Here is a 23,051-nt window from a genome sequence, read left to right as displayed (position 1 = left end):
AATTAGAAAGGGAAAATGAGAGAGAAGAAAGGGAACTGAAACTGTTTGAATTACAGTTACAAGCAGAGGAAAGACAAAAAAGAAAAAGAGAGAGAAGAAAGGGAGAAAGAGAAAGAGTTTGAAATTCAGAAGTTGCAAATTAAACAGAAAGTCAATTTAAAAGGATGGAAATGAAAGTAGAAGATAAGCTTAGTGAGGAGGAGAGTGATGATGAGCAAACCCATTGTAGCCAAAGACCTGGTAGGGATATATATAATTACCAAAATTTGATGAAAAAGATGTAAAAGCCTTTTTCATTTCTTTTGAGAAATTGGCTAAACAGATGAACTGGCCAGAGACTATGTGGGTAATGTTAATTCAGACCAAGTTGGTAGGCAGGGCAAGTGAGGTGTTTACAGTGCCATCAGAGGAGGTATCAAGAGAATATGAAGGAGTAAAACAGGCTACTTTGAGTGCCTATGATTTGGTACCAGAAACATATAGACAATGGATCAGAAATGCAATGAAGGAACCAGGTCAGACTTATGTCAAGTTTGAAAGAATTATACAGAGCAACTTCGACAGATGGGTGAGAGCATTAAAAATAGAAAAGACATATGAGGATCTTAGAGAGATCATTCTGCTGGAGGAGTTTAAAAACTCACTTCCAGAAATGATAAGAACTCATGTTGAGGAACAGAAAGTTAAAACAGCGAGAAGAGCTGTAGAGGTTGCGGATGAACATTATGCATTAGTGCATAAATCAAAATCTGGCTTCCAACAGCAATTTTATTCCATGAGGGATAGAAATTGGGAAGGAGGGAGATCCTTCCATGAAAATCAAAAAGTAGGTCACACTGGGAACAGTTTACCACACGTGAAAAAAGAAATCCAAGAGGGTGGAAAGGCGGCGAAAGACTATACTAGGATGGGACACACAAAGTCACAGTGCTGGTGGATTAAGAAAGACACTGGGAAAAAGGATGTGGTAAAAGAGGCTAAACCAGTGGGATTAGTTGAGGTAGTGAAGGAAATCCCAAGAGAAGTTGAGGACCCACAGGAGAAAGCACAGCCTAGTCATGGGCTGGATAGTAGGATAGCGCCTAATCTCTTCAATGACTTCACCTCTGTGGGTAAGGTTTACTTGGGTGGAATGCCGAATAGGTAAAGAAGTTAAAATATTGAGAGATATGGGAGCTGGTCAGTCTCTAATAGTAAGAGATGAAAATATTTGCGCTCCTTCTGAACTGTTGCCTGAGAAAGTGATAATCTGTGGAGTAAATGGAGAGAGAATTAATGTTACTCTGTGTAAGATAAAGCTAGAAAGTCCAATCAAGACTGGGGAAGTGATAGTGAGAGTGATTGAACGAGTGCCTATTCAAGGAATAGAGTTTGTTCTTGGAAAAGATATAGCTGGATCAAAGTTAGGAGTGATGTCCATTGCAGTGGAGAAGCCGAAGGAAAACCAGGAATCTGTGCAATTTAAAGGAAAATACCCTGGAATTTTTCCGGACTGTGTGGTGACAAGATCCCACAGCCATAAATTAAAACAAGAAGGGAAAACAAAAGAGAAAGATGAAGGAATTGAGGTCCAGTTAGCTGACACTCTGTTTGATGAAATGGCAAAGGAAAAACCTAAGCAGGTAGAGGATCAGGCAGAGATGTTTAGTTCTGAAAGAAATTGATATCATAAAGCTTATTCGGAAAAGGAATCAGAATGTATTTCAGAATGTTATTACCTTAAGGATAAAATCTTAAGGCAGAAATGAAGACGTTGGCAAGTTAGTGCAGAGCAGAAATGGTTGGACATTTACCAGATTATTGCTGGTGGCATACAGACAGGAAGTATTGAGGGTAGCACACAAATTACCTCTAGGAGGTCATCTAGGAGTGAGGAAGACTCAGGCTAAGATACAGAAGCATTCCTATTGATCTGGATTACTTGAAGATGTGGTTGAATTTTGCTGTACCTGTCACGCATGTCAGATGGCAGGAAAACCACAGGCAGTAAGAAAACCAGCACCTTTGATGCCGATTCCCGCATTTGAAGAATCTTTTAGGCGGGTTATGATTGATTGTGTAGGACCCCCCCGCAAAACCAGAAGTGGAAGCCAGTATTTGCTAACCATAATGGATGTGTCTACAAGATTTCCGGAGGCAATTCCATTAAGGAATGTTAAGGCAAAAAGGGTTGTGGGGGGGTTACTTGCTTTCTTTACATGTTATGAAGTACCCAGGGAATACAGTCAGACCAAGGGTCCAATTTTACTGCCAAATTATTTAAGGAGGTCATGGATAATTTAGGCATCAAACACTTTAAATCAAGTGTGTACCACCCTGAATCCCAGGGAGCATTGGAATGATGGCATCAGACCCTAAAGACAATGCCGAGGGCTTATTGCCAGGATTACCCAAATGATTAGGATAAAGATATCCCATTTATATTATTTGCTATTAGAGATGCTCCAAATGAATTGACTCAGTTTACTCCATTTGAATTGATACTTGGATGCGAAGTAAAAGGGCCTTTAAAATTAATTAAGGAAAAGTTGATAGGTCCAAAGTCAGAGATCTCACAGTTGGATTATGTATCTGAGATGAGAGAAAGATTAAATAGTGTAGGTGAATTAGCTAGACAACATTTGCAGTTGGCACAGCACATAATGAAGCAAGAGGCAGTTAAGAAATCTAAAATTTGTAAGTTTGCCCATGGGGATAAAGTATTGGCACTGTTACCAGTGGCAGGAGATCCCTTCAAAGCAAGGTTTAGTGGTTCTTATCAGATTGAGAAGAAGTTATGTCAGGTGAATTACCTGATAAAGATGCCAGATAGAAAAAAAATTATTGGGTATGTCATGTGAACATGCTGAAGTATTACTATGACAGGGACATGGAACCAGAGAAACAGCTTTTGGTTACTGCCACTCAATGTGAGGAATCAAATCTAAATGATTTGGATTTTGATGTGCCTCAGAGTAAACTGAATAATGAGGAAGCCCTTAAATTATGGGATAGGGTAATAAGCTATCTGTCTCAGGAACAGAGAACTGAATTGAAAGACTTGTTACAGCTGTATGAGGACATATGTAGAAATAGAATGGGGAGGATTAATACCATAGTACATGAGATTAACAAAGGGAATGCTGTTTTGATAAAACAACACCCCTACAGGCTTAATCCTCTCAAAGCAACACAGGTACAGAAGGAAGTGGAAATGATGCTCCAAGAAGACATTGTCGAGCTTAGACAAAGCAAGTGGAGTTTGCTGATCTTGTTGGTTCCCAAAACCTGATGGTACTCAACAATTCTGTGCAGATTATCAGAAGGTCAACACCGTGACCAAATCAAACTCATACCCAAATCTAAAGCTGGAGGACTGTGTGGAAAACGTAGGACAAGCCACTTACATCACAAAGTTGGAGTTACTTCATGGTTACAGGCAAGTACCTTTGTAGGAAGAGCAAAAGAAGTTTATGCTTTTGTAACCCCAAATGGGCTGTATCAATTTAAAGTAATGCCCTCTGGAATGGAGAATGCACAACCACTTGTCAAAGACTTAGTCTTTGAAAGAATTGTGGCAGGATTGACTAATTCTGCTGTCTATATAGATGACTTAGTGATCTTTAGCCATCCGTGGAAAGATCACATAGAGCATTTGGCAGACCTCTTTGAGAGACTGCGGAAGGCAAAGTTGGTCATAAAATTGGCAAAACCAGAATTTGTGAAGGCGGAAGTGACGTTCTCAGGGCACAACATCAGACACTGACTGATGACACTGAGGTACATGAAGATGAAGGCCATTGAGGAATTTCCAAGACCATCCTCAAAGAAGGAAGTGCTACGATTTTTGGGATTGAGCGAATTCTACTGGAAGTTTGTATCAAACATTAGTAGCGTGGTGGCACCGCTGACGGATTTGCTAAAGAAGACCACAAAATTCCAGTGGACAAAACAATGCCAGGAAGCATTTGAGAATTTAAAAGCAGTGTTAACCACTGCACCAGTTTTAGCTGTGCCAAATTTCTTGAAACCCTTTAAAGTCGCCATTGACACAAGCGATGTAGGGGTTGAAGCTGTGTTGTTACAGGAGGATGATTGTAGAATTGAAAGGCCAATCGGTTATTTTTCAAAGAAACTTGAAACCCACCAGAAAAGATGTTCAACCATTAAAAGGAGTAATTGTGTTTGGTACTGGTCTTACAATATTTTAATGTTTATGATGCAAGCAATGCATCAGAGAGGGTTGTGTACACTGACCGCAATCCTTTGACAATTTTGGAAAGATTTAAGGAGAAGAACACCAGATTATTTCATTGGAGTCTCATGTTTCGAGCATTCAATTTACAGATTGTACATGTTGTGGGTCGTGAAAATGTTATTGCGGATGTATTGCTGCTGGTTTAAAAGAAAAATGTGTACGGAAGATAGAAATGGTAGTGTTCAATATTATATATGTTTCTAGCATTAGTATTGAATGTGTAACTCTAGATTAATGAGCTATGGATCTAGCAATATAATGGCATTAAGGTTTAGAGAAAGGAAAAAAAGCCAACTTTTCAGAATGATGGTTCATTTTTTTCTTAAGGGAAGGTGTTGCAAAGTTGGGTAGAATACTTGTAGATTGGAAGGCAGGATGTTAGAATTTGGTGCTTTTAAAATATTGATGTTTGTAGGTTGCTGGGGGTTGGCCTTTAAAAGATAATGTGCTTTTTCTAGGCTTGGAGACAAAAAAAAGGTCTGTGGGCAGCTTGTTGGTTTGCAGGTGCGCTGAGCATTAGAATTGTAACATTTGTATCAAAAGGCTATTCTGTTAGCAGGCAAAGCAGCATTTTTATTGAAACAGCAAATCTGAATTTGGCCAATTAATTTAAACCAGGCCGTTAAATACCAAAACTCAGATGATTTTGACAACATAGGATCAATCCTTTTGTAAGAAATTGATACGTCATCAAGGGTATAAAAGATGAGGGCATTTGGAAAATTCAGAGAGATCCAACTGCCATCTGATTAGAGATCAGCTTTCTCAGCTCTTAGAGAAAGCAGCACCTATTTAATAAAGGCACTGCAACACTCTTAGCTAATATTCCAGGCAGAAGAATTCACAGAGAGAACATTCCTGACAGAAGCTCAACGGAGAAGTTACAGAATATTACAGAAAACTTACCCTGGCTGTAATTTTGAGGGACTAAGTTCTAATTTTTTTATTATTTTGGTTTATATATATAAGTGGGACTTGTATTTATTAGAACAGCATTCCATTAGAATCTTGTTTTATTTGGAAATAGTAGCTAGAGGGGAACTGTTTGGTTTGTTAATAGTTCAGTTAATCTGTTCACTGTTAGAGTTAGATAAATAAATTGTTACTTGTGATTACAAAAGTAAGTATCAGGGATTTCTTTCATTTAACCACTCCTTTAAAACAGCTTGAGGGTGACAGGCAGGTTATACCACTTTTCACAATTCTTTTAACAGATTATAGGGCAAGGTGAGCCTATCTAGGTGGTTTGGTTTTAGTTATCAGAGGGTGGGGGGTCGATCTCCACTTTATAACACCTTTCTGGTCCTGAGGTATAGATAGGAATTACCTTACCTGTGTTAATTCTGCGCCCTTCTTGTTTTTAATTTAGGGATGTTGCCCATCCCTAATTGGGCTGGAGAAGGTGGTGGTGAGTTGCCTTCTTGAATCACTGCAGTGAATTTATTGGGCAATTAAAGGGCAAGTCTAGCAAGTTCTTTGAAATAGGAGAGAGAGAGAAAGGGAAAGGTGGCTTATGACTGTGGAAAACATGAGAGCAGCATAAGTCCATCAGCAAGTTTTGGAGATTCACAACTCATGGCATATCCCTATTTCTTGTTGCTGCCAATCTGTGCTTTAAAATTGTCCCGCAGTGTGAATATACTTTTCCATAAAGATATGGCTCATTGAATGAAGTTGGCCATTGCTATATATGAATAAGCCAACCTTTTTCATTGCATGTTGCTGTGATGTACTGGTGCGAAATTCCAAATACTGGAATCCTTTTTAAAAATGTGTATACATTAAGTAAAAGCTCATTATTTATTCCTTTATTTTAAATATCAAATCCTGGCAATTTTCCCAATACAATGACAAGAATAGTTAAGAAAAACCCAGTCATGTATCTATAGTAGAGAATAATTTCTTTATTTCAAAAGAAGTGTATACAACTATCTTGGAGAAAAATTCTGGCCATTCTCAGAACACTCCTTCCAAAATGTTAAATTTGCATTGAAGCAGATAATTTGTTATGCAGAGCATCTTTAAGGACAGGGCCGAAAAGCCAACACCTGTTACTGTAATTCCCAAAAACCATTAGTCCTCAACTTTATTTGACCTCACATTTGTCACAGGCAACAATGAAAGAAACTTCAGTTTGCTCGCTCCTTCCGATTGATTGGATTGGTTCTGGAAGACCGCAAACTGTACTTTTGCCCTGGTCTCACTGATTCATATTAACAGCTTCCAAACAGAATGAGAAAACGGACTTCCCCTGTACAAAACGGACGATTAGTTGAACTTTGTCTACATTGCCACGTCCCTGGCGGTTATAACTTTATCCGATTGACATATTTTGGACACAATGTATTAGCCGCGTACATTACAACGACGAAAGAAATCGGAAAATCACTCAGGTTCCATTTCCTGTATAACAATGAAATCTCCATTTTTTAATTTGCTGAATACCAATGTTTCCATAGCAACAACAGCAAATGCAGGAACTGCGCACCTCGATTAGAGATTCTGCTGGAACAAGGTGTTGAACGGCTTGCTGTAGAATTCCGGTACATTTTCCCTCCGATTTAAAACAAAATCCGTGCACTGTAGCTTTTAGCATTCGCTCCAGTTACAAGGGTTTCGCTTAACTATTACCTGTAACTATTTTCTGTTGTTCACTACAGTGTGGAGGCTGTTCCAAATTTAAACCCAATTTTACGTAATTCAGATCCCGGATTAAGGGAGGTGACCACGTGAACCCGCCTTAAAGTTGCTCCCCCTCTGTGTGCAGCTTGCAATGAACTTGCACAACCAACAGGGCTCTGGAGTCATGTTTGAGCCCCCTACTACCTGCACCGAGTGGTCAAAGACTTTTTGAAAGCATTGCAAACATTTCTAGCGAATCATTCATTTTAAACATCTTAATCTCGCCAGAAGAACAAATGGCACATAATTAAATGCATCAGGCACAATAAGTTTGGTCACTGAAGAAACTCCAATTCCCATGGGACTTGTTTTTTTCACGCAGACTCAGACCTATGCGCAAGTCCTGTATAATATGAAGCGGAGACTGCTGGTGAGATAGTGAAAAGCAGGGATTGTAGGAGGTGGAAGCTGTTAGCACTGAGCCGAGCCAGAGACTGTAGCTCCGGGGCTGACACTCGCCTCACTGCTTTGCTGTATCGCCAAGTCCTGTTCAAGCTCCTGGATGTGAAAGAGGCGAGAATCTGCCAGAGTCTGTGCTAATCGCAGCCTTTGGACAGAGTGGGCTTTCTGTTTCGTTTCTCTTTCCTCAGGAAAAGAAAGTTGACAATCACTTGTGCACAGATGTAGCTGAGGGACTCTGTGCTAAAATGCAGTAGCAACTGTATTTTTGCTTTCAGCCGGCTCCGGCGGATTATAATGCTGAGAAAGTAGAGTTAAAAGTGTTGCGTACGGAGCTGGACAGTAGACAGAAAGGGAGTAGCCAGTGTCCACTGCCTGGAGATCCGGATTGAAAGACGCTTCGTTTCTTCCTGAACGAAATCGTTCCTGTTTTTGTTCTTATTACTGCTCCGGGTTAAGAAGCGCCGCGGAGATGTTGGCAAAGGGGAAAGTGTCACTTGCTTGTTCTATCCAAACCAACAACTAAATCAGATTTAATTGTGAACCGCTTGGATGAAGATGGGAAACGAAATCTGCTTCCCCACAGTTTGCTTTGTTGTTTAAAGACTGTGCGTCTGATGTCCGGGTCTCTGTGCCTTTCTTTACTGATTCCAGAACTTATTGATTAAGATGTTTTAGAAGCAGGGCAGTCTGCGTGAAGGCTCCTTATTGTTGTATTTTGCTGCCCGTTTCTATTGTTTGACCTGACCTGTGGTTCCTGGTCACTTGGGGATGGGTTTGATGATGAGAAGCTACAGGGTGCTCCCGGGCAGGCTACTCCTGCTCGCCGCTGCTTTCCTGGTCGCCCCAGCTCCGGCCAGTGCCAGCGGCGAGTATTGTCACGGCTGGCTGGACTCTCAGGGGAGCTGGCACCAAGGCTTCCAGTGTCCCGAGCGCTTCGACTCGGGCTCGGCCACCATCTGCTGCGGCTCCTGCTCCCTACGCTACTGCTGCTCCAGTACTGAGGCCAGACTCGACCAGGGCCACTGTCACAACGATCAACCGGCTGTAAGCAGCGGAGCCCAGGCCGGCGGCGAGGGCACGGACAGCGCTAACTCCTCAGCAGGTAAGGCTACACTACATCCGGAATATTTTCCAAACACAAAGCAACGTGTGAAGATCGGCGTGTTAAGGGCACCTAGATGAACGGAAACGCAATAGACACGGTTCATGAGATCAGATTAGGAATATAAAGACCAGCATGGACTTGTTGAACAGAATGCCCTGTTGTAAAACTCTCAATTCTGTGTAAAAGGGCTTACGTTTCTGGCTGCTGCAACCTTTACGCCCCTCTCTCCAATAATATAAATTACGATGAAATGGGGACTACACTGTATAAAGAAGAGAAAGTGGATTTTTTTTGTTTTCGTTTTGACTGTGTTAATGTTCAGAAGTTGGTGTGTTCAAACAAAAAATGTGTGCCTTCGGAAGTTTCAGTCTTTCGCTAAAGCAGTTTACATAGAGTCATAGATATACAATACGGAAACAGACCCTTTGGTCCAACTTGACCATGCCGAACAGATGTCCTATATAAATCTAGTCCCATTTGCCAGCATTTGGCCCATATCTCTCCTAAATCCTTCCTATTCATGTACCCATTCAGATGTCTTTTAAATGTTGTAATTGTACCAGTCTCCACCACTTCCTCTGGTAGCTCATTCCATACATGGACTACCCTCTGCGTGAAAATAGTTGCCCTTAGGTCCCTTTTAAATCTTTCCCCTTTTACCTTAAACCTATGCCCTCTAGTTTTGGATTCCCCCACCCTGGGAAAAGACCATGGGTATTTACCCTATCCATGCCCCCATGTTAGAGGGAGGGGAATGTTCAAATAGGAACTTGGACTTCGGAGCAAGAACAGGCCATTTGGCCTTTCCAGACTGCTCCTCTGTAAGGTCATTTGCTTTCTCAATTCTCCTTCCCTGTCTGCCCCTTCCCCTTACCCCGATACTCTATCGCTGACAGAATCACATCGTTTACAGAACATTGCAGACCGTGTGCGTGGGAGAGACAGTTGCGTTACTGCAGTAAATCATAGGACTGAACCTTGGGTTTCAATCGTTACATACAGGCTGGGTGGGAAACCTGGGTGAGGGGATTCCCAGACAAATAGATGGGACCTGCAGTCAGTGTTCAGCAGCATTGTGGCCTGGTCATTGGAGACAGCAGCTCCATACCAACCTGACAGAGTTTCCAGGCTCATAGTGAGGCAGAATGACGGGAACTTGCTCAGAGCGGGGTCAGCGGGTACATGTTATAGAAGTCTAATCGTGGCCACACATTGTGCAGTGAATATTACGCGGGAAGTTAATACCAATCACAGTAATTTAATTATGGCTGATCGTTCACATTGTCAATTAATGTTCCTCTGCACAGTAAATAACTGACTGCATTTTTTGTTTAACCTATTTTTCCAAGTCAAACTGTTCAGAGATGTTATTATACCCCTCTGAAGCAGGTGGGACTTAAAACCAGGTCACTTGATCTAGGGATCGGGACATTACCACTGCGCCACAAGAGGGCCTAATGCTGACAGTTTTTTTTTAACAGAGGTGCACACGTGTGTCAGTGAGAAAAGCAACTGTTGGATCTCAGGTTATAGGTTCTCTGTCCTCCAAACCTGCACATGCAAAATACAAGTTTCGGGTTTGAAGTTGTTGGTTCAGTATTACGGAAAAGTTAAGCGTTGCCCAAGTTGTTTTAAGTAATAACACGAAGATTATTGGAATTTATTTAACGGCGCATTTCAGAAGAATTAAAAGACCACACAAGTGATCGGAAACCAAGCTTCAAAAACATCCAGACAAAAACACAACAAATTAACCAGACAAAATAAATAACGTGGCATCGTAACTTTCCCATGGCTTCCAGCCCCAGCGGAACGAGAAGTTATTTTGGAGCTGAATCGTTTTAACTCGCTTGGGATTCGCTCCCTTGTGTGGAACAGCTCTTGAAATGTCCATATACTTAAAAGAATTATTTTGTCAAGTACGAATCCATCTGTCTAATGTTGGGTTCGTTTAATTCTAGCATTTGGTTTCAGTATCTGTTTGATCCAGCCGGGGTTTTACTGAGAATTTTTGGCGCACGTATTCGATTCCTACATCTGAACCTCTGCATACAACGATTGGAAAGTGAAAGTCCACTCAGAAAATACAAGCTCTTTTTATTTTGTTGGATTTTGAATGATATGATCCACCAAACTCATTAACTCTGTTTCACTCCACAGCTGCTGCCAGACCTGCTGAGTTTCTATAGCACTTTCTGTTCTGCTTTCAGATCTCCAGCATCCATAATCCTTTGTTTTATTATTATTCCGATGGTATTTACTTGAATCGTATATATAATGAAAGAATGAGCTTTCTTTATTGTCACTGAATACACTTCTAGCACCTATTGGCCTTTGAAAACAGAAGATGGCTAAAAATATTAGGTGCTTAATGCAGTGGTTATATAAGCTGTAGTGACAACAGATCGTGCACGATCGTCCTCTTGCAAGGTTTAAGGAAATATCTGTATAAGCCGTTATCCTTTTGCATGCATGTTAGTGTGGGGACAAAAGTTTAATGTCCCAGATGTATCTTAAGAGTTTCAACATTTTATTAGGCATGTTGGTGGAAGCAAAGACAATAAGAGATAATGTCTTCCCACTAATACAAAAAAAGTTGCCTTTTAGGTTCCTTTTAAATCTTTCCCCTTTTACCTTAAACCTATGCCCTCTAGTTTTGGACTCCCCCACCCTGGGAAAAGATCATAGGTATTCACCCCATCCATGTCCCCATGCTAGAGGGAGGGGAATGTTCAAATAGGAAGTTGGACTTTGGAGTTTATTAATGATAGAAACTTTAAAGAATGAATAATGGTGTGAGTTTGTAAAATGTCATTTTGCCTATTGGGAACTGAATTAAAGTCTGGCTGAGCTGATGAGGTGAAAAGATATTTTTCCACCAGAACATATTTGGTTCAGATCATGGAGGCTGGTGCTTGTATGCAGGCACTTTATGTTTACATAGCTGAAATGACTCACCTGCTGAAATTGAACACAATAAGATCAAAAATCGCATGACACCCGGTTATAGTCAAACAGGTTTATTTGAAAGCACAAGCTTTCGCAGCCTCGCTCCTTCTTCACTTGAAGAACCGGGTGTCGTGTGATTTCTGACCTTGTCCACCCCAGTCCAACACCGGCACCTCCCCATCAACACAATATGAACCATGAAAAGAGATTTTATCACCACTGAAAGGAATACACTAATGTGCCAGTCTGCTATGATTTGAATGAAACAAGAGCTAGTGTAAACTCTTTTTATATTTCAAGTTCCTGCTGGTTGTCAAGGTCTGTCTAAATGCTTCATTCAAATGGAGTCCTGGACCACCTATCTGTAACAAAACTGTTTTCAACTGAAACATTTAGCATGTTGTGTATTTCTTTAAACCAGCTCACACTGATTGAAATTGCAGTTTGTCAGTCATCATGACACTACTACTATTGATGTCACCCATAGGTCTTACTATTTTTTTAAATGAATGGAAAATCCATTGATCAAATGTTTTATTTGGTTGAATCATTTATGAAATAATAAAGTCTTGATATCTTGCAATATATAGACTTTCCAAAGGTACTTAACATTAAAGTCCAGGGATTAGATGCTCAGTGTGGATACAAAATTAGCTAAGGGACTTGCAGACTAAAGGAATGTATACTGTCTTGTTCACCCAGGTGCAAGTACCAGTCTGCTGCTCTTTTTGATATATATAATTATTCTGGGCATACAGGTGATCAGTTTAATGTTTGCAGAGGGAACACAACTTGGAAATGTAGCAAACATTAACAGAAGACTGTGAAAGGATTCTGTGATGTTTATCATTGGAAAGAAACTGTGCAAATATGGGACAATGGTCACGCCTCAGCTGGAATATTGTGTTCAGTTCTGGGCTATATATATCAGCAGGTTGTCATTCGGAATGCATTGTGTGAAAGTGTGGTGAAAGGGGATTCAATAGTATTTTCCAAAAAGGTATTCAATAAATACCTCGAGGGCAAGTATCAAAAGAATCACCATGAAAGTGTAACTAATTGGAAAGGTCTTGTGAAGAACTGACACACATCCGAAGGGCTGAAGCTCCTTCTTCTGTGATGTATGATTCTATGAATTCCTGAATCACAGTCATTAAGAAAATTGAGTCCATTGAATCCTGATAAAGCAACATACCAATATAAAAGTGTAAACTTGCACAGAACTATCAGACTGTGGGACTGCTCTCCCATCAAAGAGAGATACTGGTGGTGTTTAACCTATGTGCCACAGCACCTCAGGGAAGGGGAGAGTTTGAGAAGGAGAGTCCTTCACAATAATCACAGCTGGTACCAGTGACACATGTGGACCAGTGAAATTCCTTGCTTATTGTGTAGATAGTATTGTGATTGTCGCATGAGGGGCAAAACAGTATGAGAGAACCAGCTAACAATTTCAAAAAGTGGCAGTAAATCATTAAAGAAAGCTAGCTTAACAGAAATAGTTTTTTACTCTTTTTGGAACATTACTATTAGTCAACAGTATTATTTACAAAATAGATTCCACAAGAAATCAACAGCATTCCACTTTTCAATGGGCTATAAAGAGGGCATTGATGAAAATATTCATATATGTTTCAATCCAATTCGTAATGGCAGAGATCCATAGTTTGAGATCCACAGCTTATAAACTGAAATTCATTTATAGCCCAGTTGTATTGAATGTCAGGCATATAGACATATAGTTTTAAAATCTGTACCCATTACAATGTTAAATAAGCTGAAACCTGTGAAACTCAAGCTGTGATGGGTTGGACATATTTGCCCTTCAATGTTATAACTGCCATATGTTTTAACCTACTTTTGCATGACCAAATACAAAAATAACCTAATCAGAGATAGTAGGAACTGCAGATGCTGGAGAATCCGAGACAACAAGGTGCAGGGCTGGATGAACACAGCAGGCCAAGCAGCATCATAGGAGCGGATTCCCAAATTGGGAATAACCTTTTAGATGATGTGAAAAACGAAAGTGTCACAACTGGTATAAGGGGAACCTTCTAAAGTTGGAGATAGGATAAAGTCCCGGTGCAGTTGTAAGTGACATTTATCTCTTCTTTAAACCTGGGAAATGATTGTATGAGTGCTCTGGATGCAAAAAGTAAAATGGATAGCTTTTCTAACCATGACATTCCTTTACTGAAGAGGACAAAGAAAAAGTCCAAGTACAATTAAGTTAGCTAAGCTAGGATAAGTTATTTAGTTTGGGCAACAGATGCTTTCTTTTAACTGAAGTACTATTAATAAATACAATATCTAGCATATTTCCTCTTTAATAAAATGTGTTAATATAGACAATCTAAAATCATGGGGTGCAACCTAGAATAGAGACCAAATGCTGCCAATTAAAAAAAATTGGGTTGACACCTTTGTTATTATTGTCTTTTACTGCTCAGATACAAGAATAAAATTGTAGTTCCACTCATGCTGAATAGAAGTGAAATATGTCATTTGTGCCAATTGCGTTGACCCTATTGAATTATTTTATACCACTATGCTTTCATCAAACAATAATGTATCAAACTGCAGTGCAAATCTTACTGGCATTAAGCACAGAATCCACTTTACTTGCAGTAAACTGATACAGAATGGAACACACATATTTTCCTGCTTTTCTTTATTTCATTTGTGCACAATTCTTCATCAGAAAAACAGTAGATGAGGTATTCAGTGAATTCATTTCTATCTGTAGGGAATTGCTGAAGCAGTTTACATTTGTGCTTTGTCACTGTATTTTGAAAGTAATTATTTGAAATATCTAAAAATGCCTCCTAAAGTATTTAAAGAGGAGATAGATTTTTGAAATCTCAGGGAGTTGAGGGCGATGCTGAGCTAGAATGAAAGAGGTGATAAGGTCTGAGGCAGATCAGTGGCAATCTTATTGATTGGTTGGGCTGGTTGATGGGTCGAATGGCCTACTTCTGCTCCTATTTCTTATGTAAGGTGTCATGGTGTCATATAACTGGAAGTAAAAATATTACTTGTGCTGCATTTTGAGGACCGGGCATTGAGGCCATTCACTGGAGCTGGAGCATAGGCATTTTTGCAGGCCGTTCTGCTGAGTTTAGACTGGGTAAAACACCAAAAATGTTAATAACACAACTTTACCACTGCAGCATGAATATTTATATAATTAAAATATAAAGCTAATTATAGCTGTGTGATAAATGTCATTCATGTACAGTGTGCCATAATTCCTTTCATGCATAAGAATTTTCTATGACAACACACACCAGGAATCTAACAGGACATGTGAGCTTTTAAACTAAACAGAATGTTTGATAGCAGTGACAATGATCTTCAGGTCTTGTTTCACTTCTGTGAAAGCCCCTTTACAACTCTCACAGATCACTCTCATTCAACTTACTATGACTGGCAGCCAAAGATCATTCAGTACCTGTATTCCAACATTTTCCAATATTCTGTTCCAATGTGATTATACAGTAGTTTTTATCAAGCTGGACTGTTGTTCATTGACTTTCAATTAGTCACGGAAATCCTAGATCTGGCTCTAATCCACAATTATTAGTGCTGTTCTGAGCCCTTGGTGGAGTGTTGTTTACAGGAAGAACGGTTCCATGCCTAAGAACTAGAACAGCTGACAATAGCACAGAAACAATGCTAAACTTGTAAAAATTATTGGTTATGTTACAATTAGAATTTTGGAGATACTGTAAAGGGAACATAAGAGATTTACAATGATGGCATTAGAATTAGTGATAAAAGGTGTTGATTGTTTGAAAACAAGAGAAACTTTTTTTAAATAGAACAAAGAATTGGTGGCTGAGCTGTAATCGAGATGGTTGAGGGAAAATAATTATGCCCTACCAGCTAGTGAGTTGGTAAAATTGATTTTAATTTGATTTGTCATGTAAAGGATGAAGAAATTACAAGAACTTCTAACGCTAAAGTACACAATGAACTCTTGCTGTCAGAAGCAGAATCTATACAGATTTAAAATAAAACAAAATAAATGTGTTGAGGAGAAAAAATAACTTGAACTGTAGCTTCTGCCACTTAAAGAGTAGCATTGTCTGTGGGCTAGTGGAGTATGCTCAGCTGTAGACAGATGGTTGAAATAAAATAAAATCGTCCATCTCTCAGTTTTTCAGGGGTTCAGACTTAACCTTTATGCACACTATTGGTAAAATCTGCAATTTGTCAGCACAGGCACATTATCATCTGCTCCATATCCTGCCTGGATAAGGTTGGTTTCAGCTGGTATGATCTTGGAAAGGGTTTGAGGAGATAGTGAAAATATTAGAGGGAGATAGAGATTCAAGCAAGATGGTAAGTGGGCTTGGTTGACAAGTGGAAATAGGTGGAAGGGCAAGTTGCAAAGGAGATACAAACAGTTCACAGAAAGGCGAAAACAGAAATTGCTGAGAAAACACAGCAGGTCTGGGCAGCACCTGTGAAGATAAAGCAGAGTTAACATTTTGGATCCAATCACCCTTCTTCAGTGCTGAAGGTGTAACAGGTATTCAGGATGGCCCTAATGTTGGCCCTTATTTCAAGGAGGTTAGAGTAGGAAAGTCTTTCTGCAACTGTAAACATGCCAGTGAGACCACACCTGGAGTACCAAAAGCTGTTTTGATCGCCTTAAGAAAAGGTAGCATTTCATTGGAGGCAGGTCAGAGAAGGTACAGCCCAGCTCATACCCGCGTCCCTAACCTGTCCTCCCACCTATCCACTCCTCCCACCTCAAGCCCCACCCCCATCTCCTACCTACTAGCCTCATCCCGCCTCCTTGACCTGTCCGTCCTCCCTGGACCGACCTATCCCCTCCCTAACTCAACTTTACTGGCTCCAACCCCGCCTCCTTAACCTGTCTGTCTCCTCTCCACCTATCTTCTCCTCTATCCATCTTCTATCCGCCTCCCCCTCTCTCCCTATTTATTTCAGAAACCCCTTCCCCTTCCTCATTTCTGAAGAAGGGTCTAGATCCGAAACGTCAGTTTTCCTGCTCCCCTGATGCTGCTTGGCCTGCTCTGTTCATCCAGCTCTACACCTTGTTATCTCTCATTCACTAAGATGATCCCTGGTATGCAGGGATTGTCTTATGAGGAAAGATTAAAGAGGGAGGGAAACCTCTCATTGTAGTTTAGAAGAATGAGAGGTGATCTCATTGAAATGTAAAGGATTCTTAAGGGGTTTGACAGGGTAAGTGCTAAGAGGATGCTTCCTCTCATGGGAGAGTCTAAGACCAGAGGGCATAGTCTCAGAATTAAGGAGCACCAATTCAGACAGAGATAAGGAGGAATTTCTTCTCTCAGAGGGTTTTGAATCTGTGGAACCTCTTGCCACAGAGAGCTGTGGGGCAGAGTCGTTATGCATATTTAATGCTGAGATAGACAGATCCTTGATCGATAGGGAAAAAGTGGGAAAATGGAAGTGAAGAATGTGGGATCAGCCATGACCCTATTGAATGGCGGAGCACTCTCAAGGGCCCAATGGTCTGTTCCTATTTCTTTTGGCTTTATTGTTATGGTCCTGGAGTTGAACTGAATGGGTGGATGGGAAAGGCAAAGCAGCATACAGAGCTAGTAGCTAAAAGAAGCCACATTTTATACATATTCTTCAGGATGATCTCATGAGGTTGGCCATTGTATAGGAAAGTGTGGTGAGGGGTGGGGGTTATTATTTGATGGCACAGTGCAAGATGGTGAGTTGGGTTAATGGGATGAGAGTGAGTTTGCTGTAGTGTGAAGGTCAACAAAAAAAGAGAATGGAGCAGTTTGATTTCACACCTTACTTGAACAACCTGTACGCCTTTTGACCTATGCCAGGAGAGGCACTTGCACTTATTTAAAGGAAATTGAAACCTGTGCTGGCAACCGGAAAGTAGGAGAGCTGAAGGGTAATGATTGGTTTGGGTAAGTGATTAGTCCATGGGGTAGAGTGCAAAGTGTGCGGGAGTGGAGAAAGGAATGGTGGTATGGTCAAGATAGAAAGGCAAAAGGAGTAGAAAAGGGAATTGTAAGTGATGGACTGTGATTCAGAGCAGCAGCTATAGGTTGCATGGAAATGGATACAAAAGGTTACACAAAATGGGTAACAAATATATATCTGACCTGAACAGTAGTCTGAATATGTTCTTAAAGTCAAACAGAATTCAGTATAATCTTCAAATCAATGGTAGCCATGATGTGGAAGTGCAGGTGTTGGACTGGGGTGGACAAAGTCAGAAATCACACGACACCAGGTTATAGTCCAATAGATTTATTTGAATTCACAAGCTTTCAGAGCACTGCTCCTTTATCAGGCTCTGAAAGCTTGTGATTTCAAATAATCCTGTTGGACCATAACCTGGTGTCGTGTGACTTCTGACTTCAAATCAATGATAGGGAGATAGGGTAACACTTTCCCTGCAGTGTGGTCACGAACTGCACTGGGGACAATGTAATGTGCTGCCCGTAGTGTGTTGATGAACTGCATTGGGCACTACACAATGCGCTACACAGTGAGGTGATGAACTGCATTGCAGACAGTGTGCTGCACTCCTTGTATTGCACCGATGAACTGCTTTAAGGATAGCGTAATGCATTCCCTGTAGTGTGCTGATGCAATGATTGATTGTTTTACGCAGCTGATAGAGCAGAAATTTCTTATCAAACTTCTTTTGCTCTAGGGATGAAAATCAACCAATTAAACATTAGTACACTTTCATTCTGAAGTTGCTTCATCTAAAACATGTTAAATGTTTGAATAATAATATTGGAAGTTCATTTCTGAAATCATTTCTATTTCTATGTTTCATGAGGTGAGAAATTAATAAGAAATATGTAAATATTCAACCAGCTTTTTAATTCATTTTCCATTTCAAGCAGTGGACTCTAGTTGTAACAGGATATTTGACAAAATACAATAGATGTATATGAATTTCCATCACAGCTCTTCTCTACTGTCTGCTTCGCTACATCCTGAATCTTGCTAACCACCAATCCAGGCGGGAATTCAGGAGAAATTTATTTTACCCAGGGGATGGCTAGAATGTGGAAAACGCTGCCACAAGGAGTAGTTGAGGCAGGTAACATAAATACAGTCAATAGTAAGATACGTACACACATGAGAAAGAAAGGAGTGGAAGGCTATGCTTTTAGGGAAAGCTGGAGAGAGGTAGGAGGTGGTTTGTGTGAAGCATAAGCACTGCCATGGTCCTGTTGGGCCCAATGAGCTATTTCTGTGTTGCACCTTGCTGTACTTCACTACCTGTAAACAGGATGGTGATAGTGTCCAGACAATTACATAGTCCATGTGACCTGCCCATTTCAGAGACTGAACAAGTAGTAACACATTTATAAGAATTACTTCTGCTCCTGAAGCCCTTCCATGAAATGCAGCAATTCTGTATAAATAATAATGTGTCTAAGGACCACTCTGTCACCCTACCATTGTTCCAATAGGCAGGTATAGTTCTAATTGTTGTAGAAGATATATGGAAATATCACGTAACACACAATGTGGCAGCTTAATATATTTGTACCCTTGTACTTCTGCATCCACTTGATTAATTCTTTGTGTTCTGTATTATTGTTAATCATTTGCATATAGGCAAAAAAAGCATCATTCCTTTTAATTAGGCCATACTGGTGGCATATGTATTCAGAATCTCTTGCCGACCGTACCTTTTGTAACTCTTCTCCAGTAGTATCTGCTCATTAATAATATGGTATGTTTCTTTCCCTCCAGTTCCAATCTACGTGCCTTTCCTCATTGTTGGTTCTGTATTTGTGGCCTTTGTCATCGTGGGCTCATTTGTGGCAATCTGCTGCTGCAGGTGTCTCAAGCCTAAGGAGGAACCACAACAGAGCAGAGCTCCAATGGAAAATCGCCTCATGGAAACGATCCCGATGATTTCAAGTTCTGGCAATCCCAGAGGATCCTCATCCAGGCAATCCAGCACTGCTGCCAGCTCCAGCTCCAGTGCCAACTCAGGGGCCAGGGCCCCTCCTCTAAGAACACAGACAAACTGCTGTCTGCCTACAGAAGGGACAATGAATAATATATACTTGAATATGCCACCTAATTTCTCTGTGATGAACTGCCAGCAAGCTCCACAGATTATGCCACACCAGGCTCAGATCTTACACCCTCAGTATTTGGGTTATGCTGTGCAACATGATTCTTTGGCAATGACCCCTACTCCTCCCTACATAGATGGACTGCAGAATGGTTTCCGACAGATGCAGACCCCCTTCCCTCATGTTAGTGGGAATACTGAACAGATGATGTATACAACAGTAACTGTTTAGAAAGATACTTCTCAATTTTTGTTAATATCTGCTATGAGAAGTCTCTTCCTTAAAATGTGAGAAGCGTAACTCAATTTGAGTTTTTTAAAATCAATTAGTTTGTCAACTTTATCTCAAATGAGATGGCAAAACATTTTCATTATGTGTACAATGAAAAAATGTGTTTAAATTTGCTACCCTGGCAATGATCCTCTGAATATTTGTGATTAGCACTGTCATGCTGATGCTCCTGGGAGTATCTGATGTTAGTGCTGCCCAGGTAATGCTCTGGGAATATCTGGTGGTTAGTGCTGCCTAGCTAATGATATTGGGAGTACCTGATGGTCGTTGCTGTTCAATTGTTGGTTGGAAGCACTTGATTGGTGAATACTGTAACAGGCTCGGAATTGGGGGTATAACAATGGTTGTTGTTGCCCAGTGATGAGTATATGATGGTCAGTTCTGTCTCATTGATGATTGTGGCAGCATATGCAATTGATTCTGTTCCATTGCTTACAGCAGACAGCGTGACTGCACTAATGATCACACATTAAAGTTCAGAGTGGGATTGGTAAATTAAATATTGTCTTGCCTGTTGACTATGTTGAATAGGCAACTATTCTTATCAGGTGCTACACTCTCTGTAAATCCATGCCCCTCCGTTGATACAGAAAACAGTACCATTTCATAAAACCATGTGTTGATTGTCAGTATCTCACACTGACACATCTCTACACTGCTGTTTCCAGAAATAACCAATCAATTCCTGTTAAGACTACAAGGACATTTTGGATACTCCAAATTTAAATTTGTTGTACAGGATCACAATTTAGTCCAAAACAAAGGAAATGCAAATACCTATAGATGTTCATGAAAAATGTATTTGAATCTTAAGCAATTTTGTCTAGAAGTTTTAACTGTGAAGCTAGTTAGCAGCTTGGCTGCAGTCATGGAAAGTCATCACCTTTACATGGCCAGTTCTGCTAACAGCAATCTATTTGTTAGTATGGAAAGTGCCATAATCAGTTTATTACGTCCATCTCTGATAGTTTTGTAATAAATTCACTACAGAATAAGGGGTCCATGTCTGCTGTGATTTCATACACCAACTAAATGTGCTTGAAGTTTTGGTGTAAGAGTAAATTAACCTGAAATTCAATTTTAATTATATGGTGAGATTGTGTCAGTTTCCAGCTCCATAATCATGGCTCCATGAATATAATTCAGCCATCATTCCCCATTAATTCAGAGAATTTTCCATAGAAACCAGGTATTTAGTTCATTCTCATAATTCAGAAGTTGTACCAGGAATTTTACTTATGCTGGTTGTATTTATTGGAACCTCTACCAGTAGACTACAAATGGACGTTTAATTCAGAATTGGTTGGTTTTGAACGTTCAAATGTTTAGAATATTTAAGTTACTTTACAATAGCCACATTTCAACAAAATGTTTAAAAGAAGTTCAAACAGAGCACCTATGTTAGTCCTTTTAAAGTTATACTGTAAAATATGGTATGCAAGTTGCAGAAGTGTACTTCCTTAATTTTATTGGTTGATATCGTGGTAGAAGTTGTACAAACAACTATGAAGGAGCAACTTTTACACTGGAATACCTTGCCATATGAATGAAATGTAGACTAATACATACCTTCAATACTCAACTTTATTTCAGCTTTTGTTGTGAAACATGCTGAAATCCTGATGGTATGGAGGTCATCTGTCAATAGTTTCTTCTTAACACAAATTCATTTTTGTAAAATCAATTATTACCATTTTTAAGACAATGTGATTGCTCCCTTAAGTATCCAAACATCTATTCAATATTTGCATTGAATGTGAAAACTGTGCAAACAAAATAACTTTTATGCAAAAGAATCCAAATGATCTGTGTAAAGATGATAAAAAAATTAACTTGCACACCAGGGAATTTTTTGTACTTGCTGATGTAAGGTTATATGACATGTATTTGAAAATTAATTATTTATTCAGTAATGTCATCCTTAATTGCTTTGCATTCAGCCATAGTTATAAACAGAATGTGTCGCTCTGTGGACAACTTTCTCTTTCTTGGTTGTATTTTAGAGAATTATTGAAAATAGAAGTGAAAATAGAACTTCTACCTCTGACCAGTACTCCACAACATTTGTGGCATTGTTCAGTGGAACAGTTCAGTCCGCATGGCAGCTCTTTATGACTGTGATAATCACTTGAGTGTTGGAAGTATAAAGCTCGCCTTCAATTTGGTTTTCTTATCCTCCGACTGATGTCAGTATAATGTTTCCCTGTAGAGAAAATCTAAGAAGAAAATAAATGGATGGAACCTCAGGCTTGAGGGCTCATATGAGTGCCCATTCTTTTCTTTATTTTCAAAAGTTTTCAAATCTTTCCACATTCCCTTCTGTTCTCCATAGTACCCTGTCAATGCACAATGAGCCATCAGGTGGTTTTCTGATCCCAACCTTTTCCAGGTTTTATAATTGTTGCATGTGCTAGACACAACAATGTGTGAAATCAGTAGTGGGGCTGGGAGAGCGGAAGTCAAACCTGGATGCTGTGGTATCTTGGGATATCATATGTTGATACTCCATCACACTGCACCTTTGGATTCTTGTTTGTGGTCACTTGAAAATTCAGGGAAAAGTTAGTATTTCAGATTATAACGATGCTAGAATGCCGTCCTCTCATGGATTAATGATCAGTGAGTAAAACAGTCTTTTGAGTTAATCCAAAATGAACAGGAAATTCTTGGATCAGGAGACTGTACAGCTTCTGTTAGTTTTTTGGAACTGGAGCAACTATATTGGCTTTGATCCAATTTTCTGTTCCATTTAGAAAGTTGGACCAACTTGCTATAAAGGTACAGAGCCTCATGAACCATAGTGGTCAGTGTGCATTTCACATTGTGCTCAATAATTGCTCTGTGAACCCCTCTCAGGTGCAACTCTTTACTGCAGCATTTTTGTAATATGGAAATATAAATTTTATCACATAGAAATATTGCAAAAAAAGAGAAACTGAATTACTTTCCCAAAGGCTAACAAGTACACATTTTGTTTGTTTCTAAAAAAAACCATAGACTAAGCCAAATCTGTAATATTTCAAAGGACATTTAAGTGTATTTCTTGAACCAGAATCAAAAATTACATTTTCATAATAAACTGTTAATTATGTGGCAACATAATTTCTTATCTCATATTTAAATTGATACAGCTTGGATTTTCATAGAGTTGTGGAGGGTCTGGAATTTGCAAAATGGACAGCATTCAGATTGAACAACACATGCCATTTCTGACCTATCCAATTTTTGCTGGTCAGAGAAAGAGGGCAGGGTATGATTCACGTGACAGAAACCTGCACTCAGCAAGGCAATTTAAGCTCACTGC

General features: G+C 39.8%; 1 protein-coding gene across 1 annotated transcript; it reads left to right on the top strand.

Annotated features, from left to right (window-relative positions):
* Window positions 1-7,302: 7,302 nt before the first annotated feature.
* Window positions 7,303-22,746, top strand: LOC109931245 (protein shisa-2). The gene is made up of 2 exons (XM_020530578.2): window positions 7,303-8,423; window positions 19,125-22,746. The coding sequence occupies exons 1-2, from the start codon at window positions 8,090-8,092 to the stop codon at window positions 19,685-19,687; spliced, it is 897 nt and encodes a 298-aa protein (XP_020386167.1). The 5' UTR covers window positions 7,303-8,089; the 3' UTR covers window positions 19,688-22,746.
* Window positions 22,747-23,051: the final 305 nt, after the last annotated feature.

This window comes from Rhincodon typus, chromosome 6 (genome assembly GCF_021869965.1).
Source record: "Rhincodon typus isolate 14 chromosome 6, sRhiTyp1.1, whole genome shotgun sequence".
In the NCBI taxonomy this organism is placed as follows: domain Eukaryota; kingdom Metazoa; phylum Chordata; class Chondrichthyes; order Orectolobiformes; family Rhincodontidae; genus Rhincodon; species Rhincodon typus.
The sequence above is the reverse complement of the archived record's forward strand: the minus strand, read 5'-3'. Positions and strand labels throughout refer to the sequence as shown.